Below are 18815 nucleotides of genomic sequence, written 5' to 3' on the forward strand. Positions count from 1 at the left end.
TTAAGATTTATATGTATTCGAAAATTATAACACAAAATACATGCTTTTTACATGTGGCAGAGATGTGTAACGTATTCGTAACAGACTTTGTCACATCAATCATTCTGATAGTTAGATTTGATTATAGCGTTCGACAATTTTTATTCAACGTCATTGGCTTATTTGCATTATGCGCATTGACGCGCACTCGGCCAAACTGATTGTCTCGATTGTTTTATTCTTCTTAGATTTATTATGTGATAGATGGCGCGAGTTTCTATCCGACAAAATGGCTGAAAATTGATTTTTTTACGCGGACGCGAGTTCCAGCGAGTTCTATGAAATTCCCGACGTTCGACTGAGAACGGCGTGTATGTTGAAAGAAACGATTAGGTTCGGAAATAATGAAATCTATACCGTTGCGGGTTGTGATCGATTAAAATATAGACATTAGAATTGAATTAGAAAACGTGAAAAACATTCATGTTATAATTTTAGGCGCAAGGGCGTCCGGTCAGTTTCTAATGTTTCTTTTGAAATAAAAATTGGCGCCTAAATGAGTGCTAAAGGACAGCACAATTGCGTTCTGTGTAACACAGAGTTAGAATCCAAGGAAGCCTTACAGGCACATTTTAGGTACTGAAAGACATTATTCCTCCTTTTTAATATCCATAACCAAGTGAACTATTTTATTACGAAGCAATTATGTTTTTATTGACGCAACCTATTATGTCTTCCAACTATTCTCAAAAGAGACTCGCCATACAACTGTTTTGCTAAACAGTTGATAGCAGTTGATAGTAATCATGGTATTCAACAGCATTACCGATAGAGTTATTCTTCATGCTAATTTCCCGACTACTTGCAATTCTCTTCTTACTTCTATAACAATTAATTATCATATTAATAATTATAAGATCGAATATATGAACGAACGTTAGTACGTTTGAAAAACACATTCTTTCCAATTAAGTTGGATAGCACATTTTTTTAATATTTTTTTTTAATGTAGAATTTAGTTTTCATCGTTAGGTTTTATGTGATTCATTTGTCACATCAATCATTCTGATAGTTAGATTTGATTATAGCGTTCGACAATTTTTATTCAACGTCATTGGCTTATTTGCATTATGCGCATTGACGCGCACTCGGCCAAACTGATTGTCTCGATTGTTTTATTCTTCTTAGATTTATTATGTGATAGATGGCGCGAGTTTCTATCCGACAAAATGGCTGAAAATTGATTTTTTTACGCGGACGCGAGTTCCAGCGAGTTCTATGAAATTCCCGACGTTCGACTGAGAACGGCGTGTATGTTGAAAGAAACGATTAGGTTCGGAAATAATGAAATCTATACCGTTGCGGGTTGTGATCGATTAAAATATAGACATTAGAATTGAATTAGAAAACGTGAAAAACATTCATGTTATAATTTTAGGCGCAAGGGCGTCCGGTCAGTTTCTAATGTTTCTTTTGAAATAAAAATTGGCGCCTAAATGAGTGCTAAAGGACAGCACAATTGCGTTCTGTGTAACACAGAGTTAGAATCCAAGGAAGCCTTACAGGCACATTTTAGGTACTGAAAGACATTATTCCTCCTTTTTAATATCCATAACCAAGTGAACTATTTTATTACGAAGCAATTATGTTTTTATTGACGCAACCTATTATGTCTTCCAACTATTCTCAAAAGAGACTCGCCATACAACTGTTTTGCTAAACAGTTGATAGCAGTTGATAGTAATCATGGTATTCAACAGCATTACCGATAGAGTTATTCTTCATGCTAATTTCCCGACTACTTGCAATTCTCTTCTTACTTCTATAACAATTAATTATCATATTAATAATTATAAGATCGAATATATGAACGAACGTTAGTACGTTTGAAAAACACATTCTTTCCAATTAAGTTGGATAGCACATTTTTTTAATATTTTTTTTTAATGTAGAATTTAGTTTTCATCGTTAGGTTTTATGTGATTCAGTTCCAGTAAAAGAAAAGATTAAATATGAATTGAATCAGAATTTATTGATTGAAGTGATGTTTTAGAAATTTAATTGTATATGCAGAATTAAGAATTATGTGTATAATAACTAGGAAGCATGCAAACAAAGAGATAGATACTCGTGGCAAAGCTGTGAAAACGAAAAAAGAGAATGATACCCAGTGTGATATGTGTGGGAAAACATTTGAGTCAGTAACTGCAACAATAAGACATAGATTTAAGGTTCATCCTAATTCGCCAACAAAATTTTTTTGTCACTACTGTGGAATGCAGTTTCCCTTGAAAGTATGTTCTTATTTTTATATATTTCATAGTTGATCTTTAATTTTTTTAACTGGTCCAACTTTTATTAGACACATAGGGACAATCATCAAACATCGCATGATTCATCTGAAAGCAAAAGGACAGAGCTGCATAAGAAGTGTGAAGACTGTGATGTATTGTTTTATAATGGAAAAGCTTTAGATTACCATTGCCGATCTATACACAAAAGGTAGAACATTTTTATAACGTAATTATAGCAAATACTCCTGAAAATTCATTGAATAATTAACTTTTTAGAATGGTGCACTTGTTTCAACCTATAGCGACCCCACCGCCTAGCAATAAGATTAAAGTGAATTCAATGAACGATGCTCTCAGTGTATATTACTGCCATTTGTGTGGAGCTGAATATGTTATTAAGTTTAATTTGCAACGGCATTTGGAACGAGCTCATACTCAAGTAAAAAAGGAATATAAATTATAAACGAGTTTTAATATATCTGCTATATTTATACATTGTATCATTATGATTAATAGGAGGAAAGAGAAGCTGTTCCAGAAGACTTAATAAAATGTACAGTATGCGCCGCTTTATTTTGCAGCAAAAGGGCATACGAAGTGCATAATACTTACCATCAGCCAAATGATCTGTACGTAACATCAGAACAGCAGAGATTGCAGACCGTGACTAAAGTAGATCAAGATTTCGACATCCGACGTGTTGAAGGGGTTGCTGAGAAATATGTTCCGAAAGATAATACACCTAAAAGACTTGCTAAAAGTTGGCATAAGGTACTGTTGATTAAGTATCGTTTTTCCCTTATACATACTGATAAAATTTACTAACTTGATTAATATTTATAGCTTAAAAGAACACAGAATGTAGAAGTAAGACAAACAGATTATTCTTCTTCAGATGATGAGCCTGGCGCTACTAATGACTCCAGTGATTCTGATAGCGAACTTCCATTGAAACAAAGGATTTGCAGCTAACGGAGGTCTTTTATCATTCATAAAATATCTGTGTATTTACAATTCTTAAATGTTGAAAATTTATGTCAAAACGATTGTCATTACCATGTTATCCTACAGATTTTATTTTTTATTTTTATGTGACTATAAAATGTGATTCTATAGATGATAATATCTGTATAATATTTTGTGATACTTTCTTCAAGTTTTTTTCTTGTTACTTATTGTTGTTTGTAATAAAATTACAAATTATGAGTACTGAGATTGCAGTTGGTAGTCTGGCTGGCGTACGTTATGATTTCAAATTTGAATTCGGGACAACGCCAGCAACGCCGGTTCATTCATTACGTTATTCGGGACGCGGTTTATTTACAATTTAAAAGTCGACGATGTTCTTAAACATCCTTGAAACTAGGTAAAATAATGGTGAAATGGATATTGTCGTGAATTTAAGTGTAATTCGTAAAGTAATACATTCCTTTTTGACAATATCGAAAACCGAAGTATGTTTACTATATTAAATGATGTAACAGATAGGCGGGAAGATTTATAAATTGATTTTTCTGTTTTGTTTATGTTCCATTAGTTATTTAGATAGTTTTGGTATAGAACATAGTATTAATGAAAGATTTTTTTATAAGAATATCGATTTGTTCTTGTGTACTTTAAATATTAATGTTTTCTAACCTTTAATTAGTGATTCTTATATCGCATGAACTTACGTTCTTTTTAATATAATTTTTATTAGTGAGTGAAAAATATATGAACGAAATGACTGACGAAGTTGCTAAAAACAATGCTGTTGAGGAAATGGAAGTTGAAGAAGAGGATATTGGCCTGGATATGGATGAAGAAGGTGGGTTAAGAGTGGATGACGACATATATATACCACCACCTCTTCCAGCAACAAATCAACTGAATAGTAATGGTCCAAGACTAATGATCAATAAGATTGTGAATGAAAATTTTAAAAGTTATGGAGGTACAAAGGTCATTGGCCCATTTCACAAGGTATAAGTTAAATAATTAAAAGCAATATTATAGTTATTGATAAATTGGTACTAATATTGATCTTCTTTGTTTAGTGTTTCTCAGCTATTATCGGGCCGAATGGAAATGGCAAGAGTAATGCAATAGATTCAATGTTGTTTGTATTCGGATATAGAGCTAGTAAGATTAGGTCAAAGAAACTATCAGTTTTGATACACAAGTCAGAACAGTATCAGAATATCACTAAGTGTACAGTGTCTGTACATTTCCAACAAATTATTGATAAAGTATGTTGTACACTTAAGATTATTCAATAGTATGAGTTGGTGTTCATCACATTTTATGTTTTAGCCCGGTACGGATTATGATGTTGTCCCAAATAGCGAATTTGTTATATCGCGATCAGCATTTAAGGATAATTCATCTTATTACGAATTGAATAAGAAGAAAGTTCAGTTCAAAGAGATTGCCAAACTTTTGAGGTCTCATGGTGTAGATTTGATTCACAATCGTTTCTTAATTTTACAGGTGTGTAAAACATTGTTCATTAATGTTTTATAGTATTCCTTATTGCTCAACTGATAAAAATGATTTTGACACTAGGGGGAAGTAGAACAAATAGCAATGATGAAACCTAAGAGTCAGAATGAGAACGAGACTGGTATGCTTGAATATCTAGAAGATATAATCGGAACGGTTCGGTTCAAAGAACCGATAGAAAAGTTATCAGAAAAAGTAGACCTTCTGACGGAATATAGAGCTGAAAGATTAAATCGCCTTAGGATGGTTGAGAAAGAAAAAGAAGGTTTAGAAGAACCTATGCAGGAAGCTATCCAATACTTAGAGGTGGAAAATGCAATTACAAAACTGCAACATGAAATTTATTGTCATCAAAGGTAATTTTATTATTGCTGAAACTGCGTTGTACATTGTTTTTAATAATACTTCTTTATATAGATATAAAACAACAGAAGAGCTCGCACAACAAGAGGGTAAAGTAAATGAATTAGAGACGGATATGTCCAATCTTATGAGTAAAATGAAAGAGATTTCTGATGAGAAAGAGGAAAAGAGAAAAGTAATGGAAGAAAGAAGTAAGGCATGGAATGATTTACAGAAACGGAAAGATAAAATTGATACGGAGTTTGATAATCTGAGAAAACATGATGAGTCGCTTCACGCGGAATTCGTGGAAACGAATAAAAGACGGAAAGCTAATATTGCATCTTTAAGAACAGTAACATTCCTCTTTTATTTATAAGATATTTAAACTAATATCGTTCTTTTAATTCTGATGATTGAACTTTTCTTACAGGAGAAATCTAATCTTGAAGAACAATCTAAGGTACCTGAAAAAAGTACAAAAAATATTCAGGAGTGCGAAGAGCTTGTCGAGAAACATATGAAGAGCAAAGAGAAAGAAGAAGCAGAATTAGAAAAATTGATGGCTGACCTAAGTAGAAAAACGGAACCACTGGCAAATGAACGTTCGAAGCTTGAGAAGACATTGATATCTCTAAGAAAAGACGTTGATCAAGCTCAAGCAACGTTTAATATTGCTCAATCCGAACTAGAACTGTACATGTCAGTTGAATTGAAGGAAAAAGAAAAATTAGAAAAGTTAAGACAGTCGTTGAAATCGACAACAAACAATTTGAATGCACGGGAGGAAGAACTGAAAAGTTTAACAAATAAAATTCCTCACACTGAACAGAAATTGGCAGAAGCGCAACAGGAATGGCAAACGGTGAAAACGAAAGATGTTGAAATGAGTTCAAAATTGAGAGACAGGAGAATTTCGTTTGAAGAACAGAGGGCAGCTATGCAAGCGAACAGGTCAAGAAACAGAATTGTAGATACTTTAATGCGTGAGAAAAGGGAAGGCAGAATTCCTGGCGTTTTTGGAAGATTAGGTGATCTCGGTGCTATAAATGGGAAATACGACGTCGCAATTTCGACAGCATGTGGTCCTTTGGACAATATCGTAGTCGACACAGTCGCGACCGCGCAAGCGTGTATCATGTTCCTTCGGCAGAACGATATAGGACGCGCAACGTTCATACCGTTAGAAAAACAACAACGCTTTTTATCAAAATGCAAAGAAAAGATACGAACACCAGAGAATGTGCCAAGGCTCTTCGATCTTATACAGGTTGAAGATGAAAGAGTTTTGCCGGCATTTTATTATGGATTACAAGATACGTTGGTTGCGAATGATTTGGATCAAGCAACGCGTATCGCGTATGGACAGCAACGTTTCAGGGTAGTTTCGTTGAAAGGCGAGTTAATTGAATTGTCAGGCACAATGAGCGGAGGTGGCAAGACGGTATCCAGAGGTAGAATGGGACAAAAAGTTGTGAGAAATGAACTATCAGCGGCGGATATCGAAAAGCTAGAACTAGATTTGTCTAAACTCAGCGAAGAGTGCAATCAATACAGAGCCAGAGGTCAAGAGTTAGAAAATCAGGTTCATAGTTTAAATGTAAGTTTAAAGGATATGAAAGTTAATAAAGAGAAGTTACGTATCGATGTGAAGGCGTTACAAGAAGAGAAGGTATCGCTGTTAGCTCAAATTAAGGTGCAAGAACAGAAAGCTAAGGATTCAGTGTCGGATCCTAGAAAAGTTGAGCAGTTAGAAAAAGCGATGAACGGTGCCAAGAAAAACCTGGAAAAAGTAAGCGAAAATTCGAGCGCTATTGAAAGCCAAGTGAATCGTATCAATAAAGAAATAGAGGATTTATCAGGCGGCTCTGTAAAAGAAAAGCAAAAACATATAGCTAGTTTGAATAAAGCGATTGATAAAGGTAAAGCTGAAATATGTAGATTGCAAGTGGCTATCAAAACAGCTGAAAGAAATGTAAAGAAACTTGAACGACAAATAGAAACCTTAGAAAACGATATACATAATAGTGAGCAAAGACTTCGCGATATTCAAAAAGAAAGACAAGAATTAGAAGAAAAAGGTCGAGAATATTTAAAACTACTGGAAGAACTTAAGCAAGGGCTTTCAGAAAGAGATGAAGCCATGTCATCATTTAAGGAAGAACTGAACGGTTTACAAACCAGAGAAAATAAGTTGAAAGCAATTAAGATTGATCTCGATCAGAAATTAAAAGAGCACAAGAGCATAATGAAAGAATTAAAACATACGATTCCAGAACTCACGAAAAGAATAGCTGGCATGAAACTTCAAGTAATACCTGGTAAGAACACTGAGGAGTTGAAGAACTTCACGGAGGACGAACTCAGTATGTTAGATGCAAATGCTCTTGTAGCTAATTTACAAAAAACTAAGAAAAGATTACCTGCGGAAGTACCGAATATGCAAGTTATCGAGGAGTATAAAGAAAAAGACGCATTGTATTTGCAACGTGCGGCGGACGTGGAAAAAATGACGGTCGAACGCAATAGAATGCGAGAGATTTACGAAACAGCAAGACGTCGCAGAATTCAAGAATTCCTAGCTGGTTTCACTATCATCACCGACAAATTGAAAGAAATGTATCAAATGATCACGTTAGGCGGTGACGCGGAACTGGAATTAGTCGATTCTTTGGATCCTTTCAGCGAGGGCATCGCTTTTAGTGTGAGACCTCCTAAGAAATCTTGGAAAAACATTTGCAATCTCAGCGGTGGTGAAAAAACTCTGAGCTCTCTCGCGCTCGTGTTCGCGCTCCATCATTATAAGCCGACTCCTTTATATTTTATGGACGAAATAGATGCCGCGTTGGATTTCAAAAATGTTTCTATCGTCGGCAATTACATTAAGGAGAGGACAAAAAATGCTCAATTCATAATTATATCTTTGCGATCTAATATGTTCGAACTTGCCGATTATCTAGTTGGGATATACAAAACGTACAATTGTACAAAATGCGTTACGATCGACGTTGGAAAATATTATGAAAATAGTGGTATTGCCCCTCCGTCACAGGTCACTTCCAAGTCGCAGTATTCACAGATGCAGAAATTCAGAATACAAACTCAAACTCAAACCAGAGAAAATTGTACACCGATAAGTGTGCAATCTGATAAAGATCGAGATCCAAGTACAGACCTTTTATCCCAGTAAGTACAGCAAAAACTTGTTTTAATCTATTGAAATTTTAATCTACTTAAATATAATTTGCCACCATTTCTGATTCATAGATTGCCCCCGCTAGGATTATGTCCAACACCAGAGAAAGTACCACCCAACAATGTAACGGAGAATAACATAAAGGAAGCTACTCATACAAGACATTTAAAGAAAAAACGAAAATTATGAAATATTTACTTTGATTAATATCTTTAACCATGGAGACAAGGAGAGTATATATTATTCTCCGATGGATTTATAATTAGTGGCCTATAAAAAATTTAATTTTATTCGACATGACTCTTTAATTTACTATTTATAACTATTCTTTTCTACGATCAACCTGAAAAGTAAGTCAGCAATATAGTTATTAAACGCAACTTAAAGTGTTTCAATACTAACCATATTTATAGTTATATGTATATAATTCTATAAAAGAATACAGAATTTAATTTTCAAAATAAATAATTATATATGTACAACATACCGGTATATAAGACACATTATACTTGCACTGAAACTACAAAGAGATGATTTAATATCTGATTACAAATGTGTCATTCATTCATTCAAAAGATGCAGAGCATTGATGAATTGGGAAAGCCAAAATTGAATCATCCGTTTTTTGTATGAACTAACTAATCTGTTTGTACATTACACTTGGCTTGTAAAAAAAACACATAAAAACGTTTAAAATATTTTTAGAAATGAGCATGTAAATAAATATTATTTTGATATACTTTTTTACGTACGTAAAATAAATGTTAACTCATACATTTGCGTCTTGTTATTCCCCTGCTGGCCCCTTTACAATATTATGCATCGTCGTTAATCCTTTCGGTACGAGCGCTCTTTCCGCCGCGACACTCTCGCTGTACGATGTGTCCCGCCGAATACTATGCTTAATAAAACAAGGTTTTTTCCAAGTGTTGTTTGTAACTTTAATATTAAGAGATAGATATTAGATATATCCGGCACTCGCCCACACAGGTCATCAGATGGATGTACCGAAATGGTAATTTTAATTACAAGGTAATAACAGTATTTACTCCCGTGTGAAATTCCTCGATAATAATCGGTACATTAATTGTTCTTTTAAATTTTCATAGTGTATATATATGAGGTGATCGCTGTTTGATAAAAAGTAATTATGTCGATGTGTACGGCTAAGTGTTTTTCGTTTTTCGTTGAAACACGTCAAGTATTTCAGTTTTCATCGAATTCGAATGAAACAAACGTGTCGGAAAATTACGAAGAAGTGGGATAGATTCATAAGGAAAAGGATTGGTTGCATTGCCGCCAAGCGGGGAGTGGGTATTCTACGTACGATATAAGTATCATCGAGTATGAGAGATTAGAATTTGAACAGTCTGTGTTTTATAGTATTGGAAATTACAGCCATGAAGAGCGCGGAAGTGTCACAGAATGAAGACAAAGGACCCACAACGAGTCCAGGTAAATTCTTCACTTTCTTTCATTATTTTCCTGTTGTTAACAATCAGGGATTACAATTTTTATTATCTATACGTAACTTAAATAACTTTCAAACTGGAAGCATGCCTGTGTTTAAAATTTTTACTGCCTTCATTTCTCCTTTCGTGTATATTTTTATACTTGCCTCTTCCTTATCTTCATTTTCAATAAATTTGTTAATTATAACGTTGTATCTATCTAATTAGACGCAAAATCATGTAATTTCTTGTACTAAATTGTTAGTAATCTATCTTCCTATCGTCATTCCGAGAATATTATCTTAATTATCGTTTATGTATTCTCACGTGTACTAACACGAAGCATTTTTTACAAATTTTCTTTATCTCTAGATTAATTTCGGAATTTCGCTCGTCTTTTTAATCAACTACCGCTGCTGATCGCTATATGAGAAACTATTTATCGACTCTTCGTCGATTTCATTGCACACAACTGATATCGATCAATTGTTGATATCCAAGAATGATTTATTGATGTAGTACAATTTTTATCGCTTTTGTTTTCCCGCATTTGTTTTTGTTTCAACAGAGTGATTTCATAACTTTCTTATAAGTGCATTTCTCAGATGTCGTCATATAATTTGAAAAGAAACTATACCGAAAGTCAATTATTGAATACTTAAATCGCTAAGTGTAAATTATTGCAGGACATTTATAATACTATTGTAGTGAATATATTGAAATAGAATGAGTTAAGTAAAATTTTTACATTTTTTTTTGCAACGCAATTCTGAACGTGCAGTGTTGCAACGATGAATACTATTTTTCGGCTATCTATCACGCGGAAGGAAGTTACAGACATAAATGTGAACAATAATTATACAAAATTAATTTGTTTACGCAACTAGATATAAAAAGCACAAAGCCAATGCCAATAAACACACTTATGTAATTATTAATATCAGTACTAATATTACGCATTTTAAGGCGGTTTAGTTGTGCTTTTTTTTTTTTAATAAAAGAACTGATAAGTGATAGCTCGAGGACAGCAAACGTGTATTAATATGTATTAGCTTGTTGAGATAAGACGTTTGGCAGTTACCTATCGATTTTGTAATTTAGTATAATAAAGTTGAAAGGGATTATTTTTGAAACGATCTAAAATTAATTGAGCCTCGTATTGTAGGATCGTCCTATTTCCATGTCCATTACCCTATAAATCTTCTCCATTTCTTGCATTTGTTTTGATCAAGAAAAATTCTTGCGCTTTAGGTCGTCTTGGTGTCAGACACCTGCAAATTCTTCTACTTTTCTTCGGAGTTTGCTTTGGATATACTCTTCGAGTGAGCATGTCGGAAGCCATCGTCGCGATGAGCAGCACCAAGCATCAAAGCCTTGACGTCGAGGTAAATTTGTACATGATTCCAATAAGAGAAACTGATAAAGTCAGACACTTCGTGTAAATATTTTTATTGCCAATTACTACAGCTATGTAACATAATGCAATAATGGACTGAAATATGACACATTGCACAAACGCATTTGTGAAAGATAAAATTAAAATTGTTAATGTCAGTTGGAACATCTCTAATTTCTGTCGACAAAAAATTCCACATTTGATGACGTATTGTAGATTATCTCGCTCTTTTTTGCATACATCTTTTGATTTTTATATTGTTGTTCCAGCAATGTCTAAAATTGGATAGATTGTATTTACGAGTAATTAGTTTCTGTTACACGTAATAAATCATTCAGTTTCATACTTGAAAAATAATAAAAAAGAAAACCTGTCTTACTTTGTATACCGCGCGAAGGACAGACGCTTATCATACCTTTCCACTGGCTGAACAAAAATTGCGAGACATAAAAATCTAGATAGAGGAAACGGATTCACTCTACTCGCACATGGCAATAAGTAGTTTAATGTCTTGTCAATGATGTCGATACCACTATCAGATATTGGAAAATCCGTAGCGATAAAAGTGATTTTAAGTAGTAATCATTAAGTATCTCAAATATTTGAAATTCTCGAAATCACACGGTTTAGTACACGTTCAATACTTTCTCGTTTTATTTTTTCATTATCTTATATGAACGAATACATGTCAAAATTGATAAACATCTAAAACACAAGAGCTCTTTAATCGAACGTTTTAACGGACTCAACATAATTTCAAGTGTTTAATTGTGTCATTTAGAAGTTTGATATGACTAGATAATGAAACGCAATGCTTTCTTATTATATTCATATTAGATATCTCTAACGTCTCGCCTACATACCATGTGACGTAAATTACGCGACCTTTGCGTGTGTAAAAGTTGCTCAGAGGAGGAGACGAAAGGGAGAGAGATATAAATCTGTTAATACATTCTATAAGCAATCGATCTCAAAACAAATTCTGATATAAAAAGACAATGGAGACAAATGTACAATATGTCTGAACAAATTATTGCTCTAATTAAGAATATCGAAATACAACTAGTTTTCAGTAGAGAAATTAAACAAATAGATTATGTGCAAAACACAAAAGCGTTTGAGCCAGATGCGTCCAACTTCGATGTTGGAAATTTTATCCGTTCATACAAATATGCATATTATATAACGTTATGGTCGTATTACATCTATACATACAGTACGGCATGAATCACACAATCCTTCGCAAACTATTTTCTTGGGCACTGTTATGAGTGACATACAAATGACTTTTTTAAATAGAATTGCCGAACGATGCATTAGTACTCAGATAAATGTCACGTTTCAGCTTGTGCGATTATTTCGAATTACTTAAACGACCAAACTGATGAATATTCGTGTAGTCGATTAAACAATTTGTACAAATAAATTTATATCAGGCATTAAAATCTAAATTGAATTTATGCGATTAGATCTACAATTGGACTTCGCCAGAGAGGAACTTGATATTGAGCTCTTTCTTCTGGGGCTACACGGTGATGCAAATACCGAGTGGTTACATAGCAGGAGTTTGGAGTGCTCAAAAATTACTCAGTATCGGAATGTTACTTTGCGGAATTTTTAACGTATTGATACCAACGGTTGCCTCATTAGGCTATTTCGCTGTCTGCATTTGCAGAGTGGGCATGGGCCTCTGTCAGAGTTGCCTTTTACCATGCACGCATACCCTTCTCTCCAAATGGGCGCCCCCATCTGAACGAGCCCGACTAGGTGAGGATTGCTAATCTTATGCCGGTGTTCAGAGTTGTTGCTTATTCTTAAGATCGTCTTAAGCATTTGCTTAAGTCCCTGTTTCCTGTACAAGACAAGGACTGGAAATATGAGATAGACAGGGATAGCAAATTCTTAAGACGATTTTAAGAATAAGCAACGACTCTGAATATCGGCCATATTAATCAACTTATTACATTATAAAAAATCAGGCATTAATGACTGCAATTAATGAAATAAAAGTTCTGAATGAAATGATAAAACGAATTGATAATAAATTATCGTGCACTTAAACGTGCTTTTGTAACTGATATTGAAATGGAATAATTTTGTAAGGAGGTCGCAAACTCGGTCAACAATCTTTAGTAAATATATTTTTTTATTTCTTTAATCTGGCTTCAATTATTGTCAAGCAAAAGAACTTCGACAATTTAGTGTTGTGCAACGTCATGTAGATATACGTATCTACGTAATTACAATTGGAAATTACAATATACATATAACAGTTGCCTTATCAAAATTATATATTTCTGCTTCGTTATGCACGATTTCGCTTTGTAGTTTCGTTGATTCAACTTGAAGACGAGGCAATCAAGGATTTTTCCTGAACAGCCTTGATCGGTCGATACCTTGACCTCTACCTTAACGCGTGCAGCAGATGTATAATTTGTCGCGCACGTTCAGAATTCAAATCGTTGACCTCCTTTAGCACCCCATATAATATCTCCATTGCGCGACTATAATTTAAAGTGTTTCCTTTATCAATTCTTTATTTATTCCCTAGGGACGTTCGCTTATGCCGGGGCACAATTCGGTACCGTTGTTTGCTTCCCAATTTCTGGATTTGTCGCTTCACTCGTCGGGTGGCCGTCAATCTTTTACCTATTCGGCGGATGTGCCCTACTTTGGAGCATTATATTTTTCTTTTTCGGTGCGGACAGTCCTTCTCAGAGTACAAGAATATCGGAGAAAGAGAGACGGTATATAGAGAACAGTTTGAAAAGTGACACGGATGAAAAGTCATCAAACGAGCCGGTAAGATGGAATTTTTCATGTATTTCCTTTTATTATAATATTACGGCGAAACGATCAATTTACCGTTAGAAGAAATGATCGATAAAACAGATTGGACTTCCCGTTTAATTTGCATTGGAATTTGCACGTACATACATTTTCCTCTTGTAGATCTAAATACCTTTTTAGTGACGCAACTGCACTAGTTGTTCTGCATCGGTATTATAATAATCTTATTGATGCTAGCGCGAAATACATAATACATAGACAATCTTAAACAAAGACTATTGCAATCTATGAGAAAGAAGACATAAACCGTGGGATATTAGAATTTTTCATTTATTATATTATACTAATTTTCATTTATGTTCTATTTTTAAAGAAAGCGAAAACGCCATGGAAAGCTATTTTCACCTCGGTTCCTATGTGGGCACTTATAATCGCGCACTGCGGACAAAACTGGGGATACTGGACTCTTATTACGGAGCTACCCACGTACATGGACAAAGTGTTAGAATACAATCTAGAACAGGTGAGCATCGCGTAAGGATAAAACTTTATCAAACAAAGTATTTCACAAAAATTTGAATTCCAATCTTTTACAATTACGATTCAATGTAATAAAAATGCCTAATTAATTTCGTTTCTAGAACGGTATGATGGCAGCTCTCCCTTATTTGGCAATGTGGATTCTAAGTTTCCCGATGTGCTGGGCCGCGGATTACGCTCTGGATAAGGGTGTCTCAAGAGGCGTGACCAGAAAAGTTTGCAACAGTATCGCTCACTGGGGACCAGCGGTAGCTTTGATCTGTCTCGCCGCGATGCAGGTGCACGACTCCGCCACGGCCGTGGCGATCCTCGTCGTAGCCGTAGGGCTGAACGCCGGCTCTCTGTGCGGATTTCAAATCAATCACATCGATTTAAGTCCGAACTTCGCCGGCACGATGATGTCCATTACGAACTGCATCGCGTCCGTAGTCGCGATCATTGCACCGTTGGTCTGTAGCGCAATCGTAACTACAGAGAAGGAGGTAAGTGCATCATTGAACCCGTAAGAGTAATTAAATCTTATGAAAAGTGGTTTCAATTTTTATATAGATTTTTTTTTTTAATCTGTTAAACTTTTACTATAAAGATTATAAATTTGTTTTTAGACGGATCCGACGTATTGGAACATAGTGTTCTACGTGTCCGCGGCAATATATTTCCTAGGAAATTTAATTTTTATCATCTTCGGTCAGGCGGAAGTTCAATCATGGAACAGCCCTACGAGTGAAAAGGAAATCAGGATGGCGTGAACACTGAGGAACGTTCAGTTTTCTTTAAAGTACAACACCTTACTTCCTAGATCGCTCCAGAGAATGAATAATCAAAGAATGAAAAATGCGCTGCAATTTTTTCATTTACGAAATTCAATGAATTTCCACACGTTGCCGCGTGACAAATGGCAGTTATAAAATTAACGTAAAAAGACTGCACGGGTTTCCAGGCTTATAAAGTACAACGTTGTTTCTGCTTATTCTAGTCTGAACTCGGAACTTTTGTCAAGTTGTGAGACCCGTACGTTTCCAGGTCTGAGATTTAGGAAAGAATATGTAGATTTTAAGTCTTGTCCTACGTGAATAAGGTTCCTATGTGATTGAAGAGAATAACGTGTCAGGTTAACCTGGGATAATTTTTCGAGTGTTGTAAACATTTTTATTTAATTGTACGCTTGACTCTGCTAATGTGACATTTTTATTTCAATTTAGTATAAGGATAGCATGCTTAGATAGAACAGGGAGGTCCTATAATGAAAACGAACACTTTTTCTGTATTTTCCTTTGCGTAGTCATGAGATTAGACATATTTTTACGCAAGAAAACGCGACGTTGTCAAGCTATAGAAATATTTACCTGGTCTTTATCAGAAACGATTAATAGAGAGTTTAATCTGTGTGTCGTAATACATTATGTCGATACTGTCCTCTATAGACACATCGAAGAGTCTTAAATTACAGTAGCGACAGGATCCTTACGTAAGGATAATGAATTTTAATGTATTACACGCATACTTCGTACTTCCGTGATTTGTTTACTGCCTTTATAGTACATGTCTAACATTTATTATAGTTTCTAATCGATTAGTATGCGCGGCGGCTATGACTTTTCGTTTTTTAAACGCGTGCGGTTCTCTTTTTGTCGTGTGACAGACGAAAATAAAATTTTCGAATTAGAAAAGCTCAACGAAACGTGTATAATTGTCGTCTGAAAAAGTTTAGACGCAATTAAACAAAATATTTGGCATACATATCCTATCTATATTTATGTATACCTGAGTTTCCGAGAGTTTAGGAGCGGGCACAGTTCAGTTTTTGATCGTTCTGCCCATCTCAATGCTTTACCGACTTTACTGTGTATACTGAACCGTGTGGAGGAGGTTCGCTGCGATCCCCACTACCTTCCAAGCTGCGCGAAACGCTCCTAGACTTTCGGGAACTTAGGTATACATAAGTGTGACTTGAGTTCCCAAGCGTTTGCAATGTTGTATATAAGATTCTGTAATGTTTATGTGCAACAAAAAATTGTAAGGTACAAAAACAGATATTTTACTTATTAAATGCGAACTTACTATAAATGATCAGAAGCAGTTACACTTTTTATACTCTGTGTAAAATAAATAAAAAATGAAACAATAAGAAACAATGATTGTAATGCTGTATTTTACATTGAAACCTGTGACTTTGTATATTTTTTTTATGATTTCGAAACATACTTTTTACTGAGTTACTATAAGAACAGATTGAATTCTTGAATCAGATAGCAAATTTCTCTCCCTTAGCCCTTGGACATACAAATTAAATAGAACTTTACATACAAATTAAATGGAATGAATGACGAGTCAAACTCGTCATTAATATTCTCATAAAATTCTGCGGTTTACATTTATGTACTGAAGACGAAAGAACATTATTAGCTTTACTGAAGACGAAAGAACATTATTAGCTTTTATTTAAAAATGAATGCACTGTTCGTATGGTTTATTGTTTAAAAACAGTTACATCGATAGTTCATTGCACTTCCATGCAGAACAATCTTCTGTAAGATACGGATACAATTATAGGAGCAACGATAAAACTCTGATAAGGTAACAACTGAGCAATCCTTGTCTTGAGGAAAACTACTATGAAAAATTGATTCACGTACTGAAAACCAATAATACAAGTACGCTGCGACGCGGAGTTTAATTATCACTAAAAAAATCGTTGTTTTGTCTAAAGTGCAAACGATGATAAACTGAATACGAGTATCATTAATATTATTAAACGATGTGAGATCGCTCTCGGTCCATTCGCTGATATTCGTTAAATTGATTTCTTATCACAGGTATCAAACGTTACATCTGAAAACTGTGTAATCGCAGGATACGAAGCCTCATCGATTTCTATCTACTTGATCGATGCATCAATTCTGAATTGCCTCAATCTCGCATAGTCGTTTCTGCCTGTACTATTGGTTGCTTAAGTTTCAAAAGGACGTGATTGGTAATAGAAACGGAAGATAAAAACAGCATTTAAAACACGGGAGACTGATAATTGATCATTTATAGATTTTGCGATTCTCGTTACGAGGCTTTGCGTTTAGTTCACTTATACTAATATATTACAAAGTAATCGTTGCTACTGCTGCTGCAACTGTACTATATCTGTGTTTCATGTTAGATAAGGGAGGAAAATGAAGTGATAATGCGACTGTTATGTGTACGCATGCAGAGCGTGCAGCTCGAATAATGAGAGTGGGAGAAACCCTTTTCGGTGATGGACTATAAAACCACGATCGGCCGATTGATGGATCGTAGTGTCTTTTTTGCGATTTACTTCGTAACAGTGACGTGACTCGACTCTACCTGGCGAACCTCGTGCACGTTTGCGAACATATTCATCGAGAACATGACCCACGCACATGGGAAAAGAGTTTCTATCATCTCCATCTCGGAGCGGATGCAGATACCGACATCCAAACCCAAAGGTATTTCAATTCAGTGCGTTACATTAACAATCTTCTCGTCTTGCGCATGTATTCATATTTAATACAGACGCTCCAGCTTCGAACTTCAACAACTTTGTGCCTGAACAATAAATGTAGACATTATCGTTTTCATCGACGATATAAAATTTTCGATTCCGTCACAGATAATTTTTATAATACGCACTACAACTAATCAATTTCAATTGATCGTGTATTTTTCACGTTTCGTTTCGCGGCATTCCCCGAGTCCCCCAATACATAAGTATACAGTGCAGATATAATCTCGGGAAATTACGATTGATACGCGTAAATACGTCATTAAATGGACGGCGATCTTTTCTGAAGATCGAACGTCAATCTGATTCTGATTTAGTACGATTCAATCATAGATAAGTTTTATTTGCCACTCGGTTCGATGTGGATTAGTGACGTCTGCTGCTGATTAAAAACGTGCGTCTCACATGTCCAAACTCTTCTAATCGCTCGTACAACTACTTTTTCTTCATCGGTCAAGATATTTTGTTTATCTACGTATCCGTTCATCCTCGAACAGCGTTTCAGTCATTCTCAATCATTTATTATCAACACCAGTGTTCCACATTTAATCAGCCAAACAACGTTCTGAGAAAATAAGGAATACTGGGTGCCATCAATATTGGCATTCTGTTCTTACAACATTCATTACACCCAAATTGTTTCACTTTATTCTGAAAATTATTCTGCCTCTGGAACTGTGTGCATTCATTAAAGATGTATAGGCTATATTTTTTACGCTTTTTAGAATATATGTCGATATTTTTCGATATTTTGACAAAAAAAAATTTTTTGATTTTTCCGAGATTTTTCCAAGGGGTACCCCTTCAAATTCTTCGAAATTTTCGTTTTTTG

At 34.8% G+C, this 18815-nt stretch overlaps 4 protein-coding genes across 10 annotated transcripts in view; all 4 read left to right on the forward strand.

The window, feature by feature from the left end:
* The first annotated feature begins 27 nt into the window (after nucleotides 1-27).
* Nucleotides 28-3398, forward strand: LOC108622786 (zinc finger protein 222). Of its 5 annotated transcripts, none has more exons than XM_026811739.1 (7): nucleotides 28-372; nucleotides 478-615; nucleotides 2081-2273; nucleotides 2342-2481; nucleotides 2550-2712; nucleotides 2790-3044; nucleotides 3117-3398. In XM_026811739.1, exons 2-7 carry the CDS (start codon nucleotides 536-538, stop codon nucleotides 3243-3245), a joined length of 960 nt encoding a protein of 319 aa, XP_026667540.1. In that variant the 5' UTR covers nucleotides 28-372; nucleotides 478-535; the 3' UTR covers nucleotides 3246-3398. The 5 variants fall into 5 exon arrangements, with proteins under 5 accessions (XP_026667540.1, XP_026667539.1, XP_017876359.1 ...); XM_018020869.2 differs by lacking the exons at nucleotides 28-372; nucleotides 478-615 and adding exons at nucleotides 1075-1312; nucleotides 1418-1555; XM_026811738.1 differs by having other exon boundaries at nucleotides 28-615.
* A 117-nt stretch (nucleotides 3399-3515) lies between these two features.
* glu (structural maintenance of chromosomes 4-like protein gluon) lies at nucleotides 3516-9038 on the forward strand. Of its 2 annotated transcripts, none has more exons than XM_018020893.2 (8): nucleotides 3516-3727; nucleotides 3973-4235; nucleotides 4310-4501; nucleotides 4566-4742; nucleotides 4818-5110; nucleotides 5172-5451; nucleotides 5530-8282; nucleotides 8364-9038. In XM_018020893.2, coding segments are annotated over exons 1-8 (4077 nt in total). In that variant the 5' UTR covers nucleotides 3516-3726; the 3' UTR covers nucleotides 8482-9038. The 2 variants fall into 2 exon arrangements, with proteins under 2 accessions (XP_017876382.1, XP_026667538.1); XM_026811737.1 differs by having other exon boundaries at nucleotides 3516-3639.
* Nucleotides 9039-9160: 122 nt separating this feature from the next.
* LOC108622782 (putative inorganic phosphate cotransporter) lies at nucleotides 9161-16604 on the forward strand. Of its 2 annotated transcripts, none has more exons than XM_026811735.1 (8): nucleotides 9161-9602; nucleotides 9662-9747; nucleotides 10995-11128; nucleotides 12609-12906; nucleotides 13691-13941; nucleotides 14303-14452; nucleotides 14571-14951; nucleotides 15075-16604. In XM_026811735.1, exons 2-8 carry the CDS (start codon nucleotides 9693-9695, stop codon nucleotides 15216-15218), a joined length of 1413 nt encoding a protein of 470 aa, XP_026667536.1. In that variant the 5' UTR covers nucleotides 9161-9602; nucleotides 9662-9692; the 3' UTR covers nucleotides 15219-16604. The 2 variants fall into 2 exon arrangements, with proteins under 2 accessions (XP_026667536.1, XP_017876352.1); XM_018020863.2 differs by having other exon boundaries at nucleotides 9676-9747.
* Nucleotides 16605-17670: 1066 nt separating this feature from the next.
* LOC108622783 (putative inorganic phosphate cotransporter) overlaps nucleotides 17671-18815 on the forward strand; it is a 6190-nt gene continuing 5045 nt past the window's right edge. The window contains exon 1 of the mRNA XM_018020864.2: nucleotides 17671-17927. Within this exon, the coding sequence (XP_017876353.1) occupies nucleotides 17849-17927 (79 nt within the window). The 5' untranslated portion in view covers nucleotides 17671-17848. The remainder of the gene's footprint in view (nucleotides 17928-18815) is intronic.

The sequence above is a fragment of the Ceratina calcarata genome, unplaced genomic scaffold, assembly GCF_001652005.2.
Source record: "Ceratina calcarata isolate Rehan_Ccalc_2016 unplaced genomic scaffold, ASM165200v1 scaffold242, whole genome shotgun sequence".
NCBI classification, from domain to species: Eukaryota; Metazoa; Arthropoda; class Insecta; order Hymenoptera; family Apidae; genus Ceratina; species Ceratina calcarata.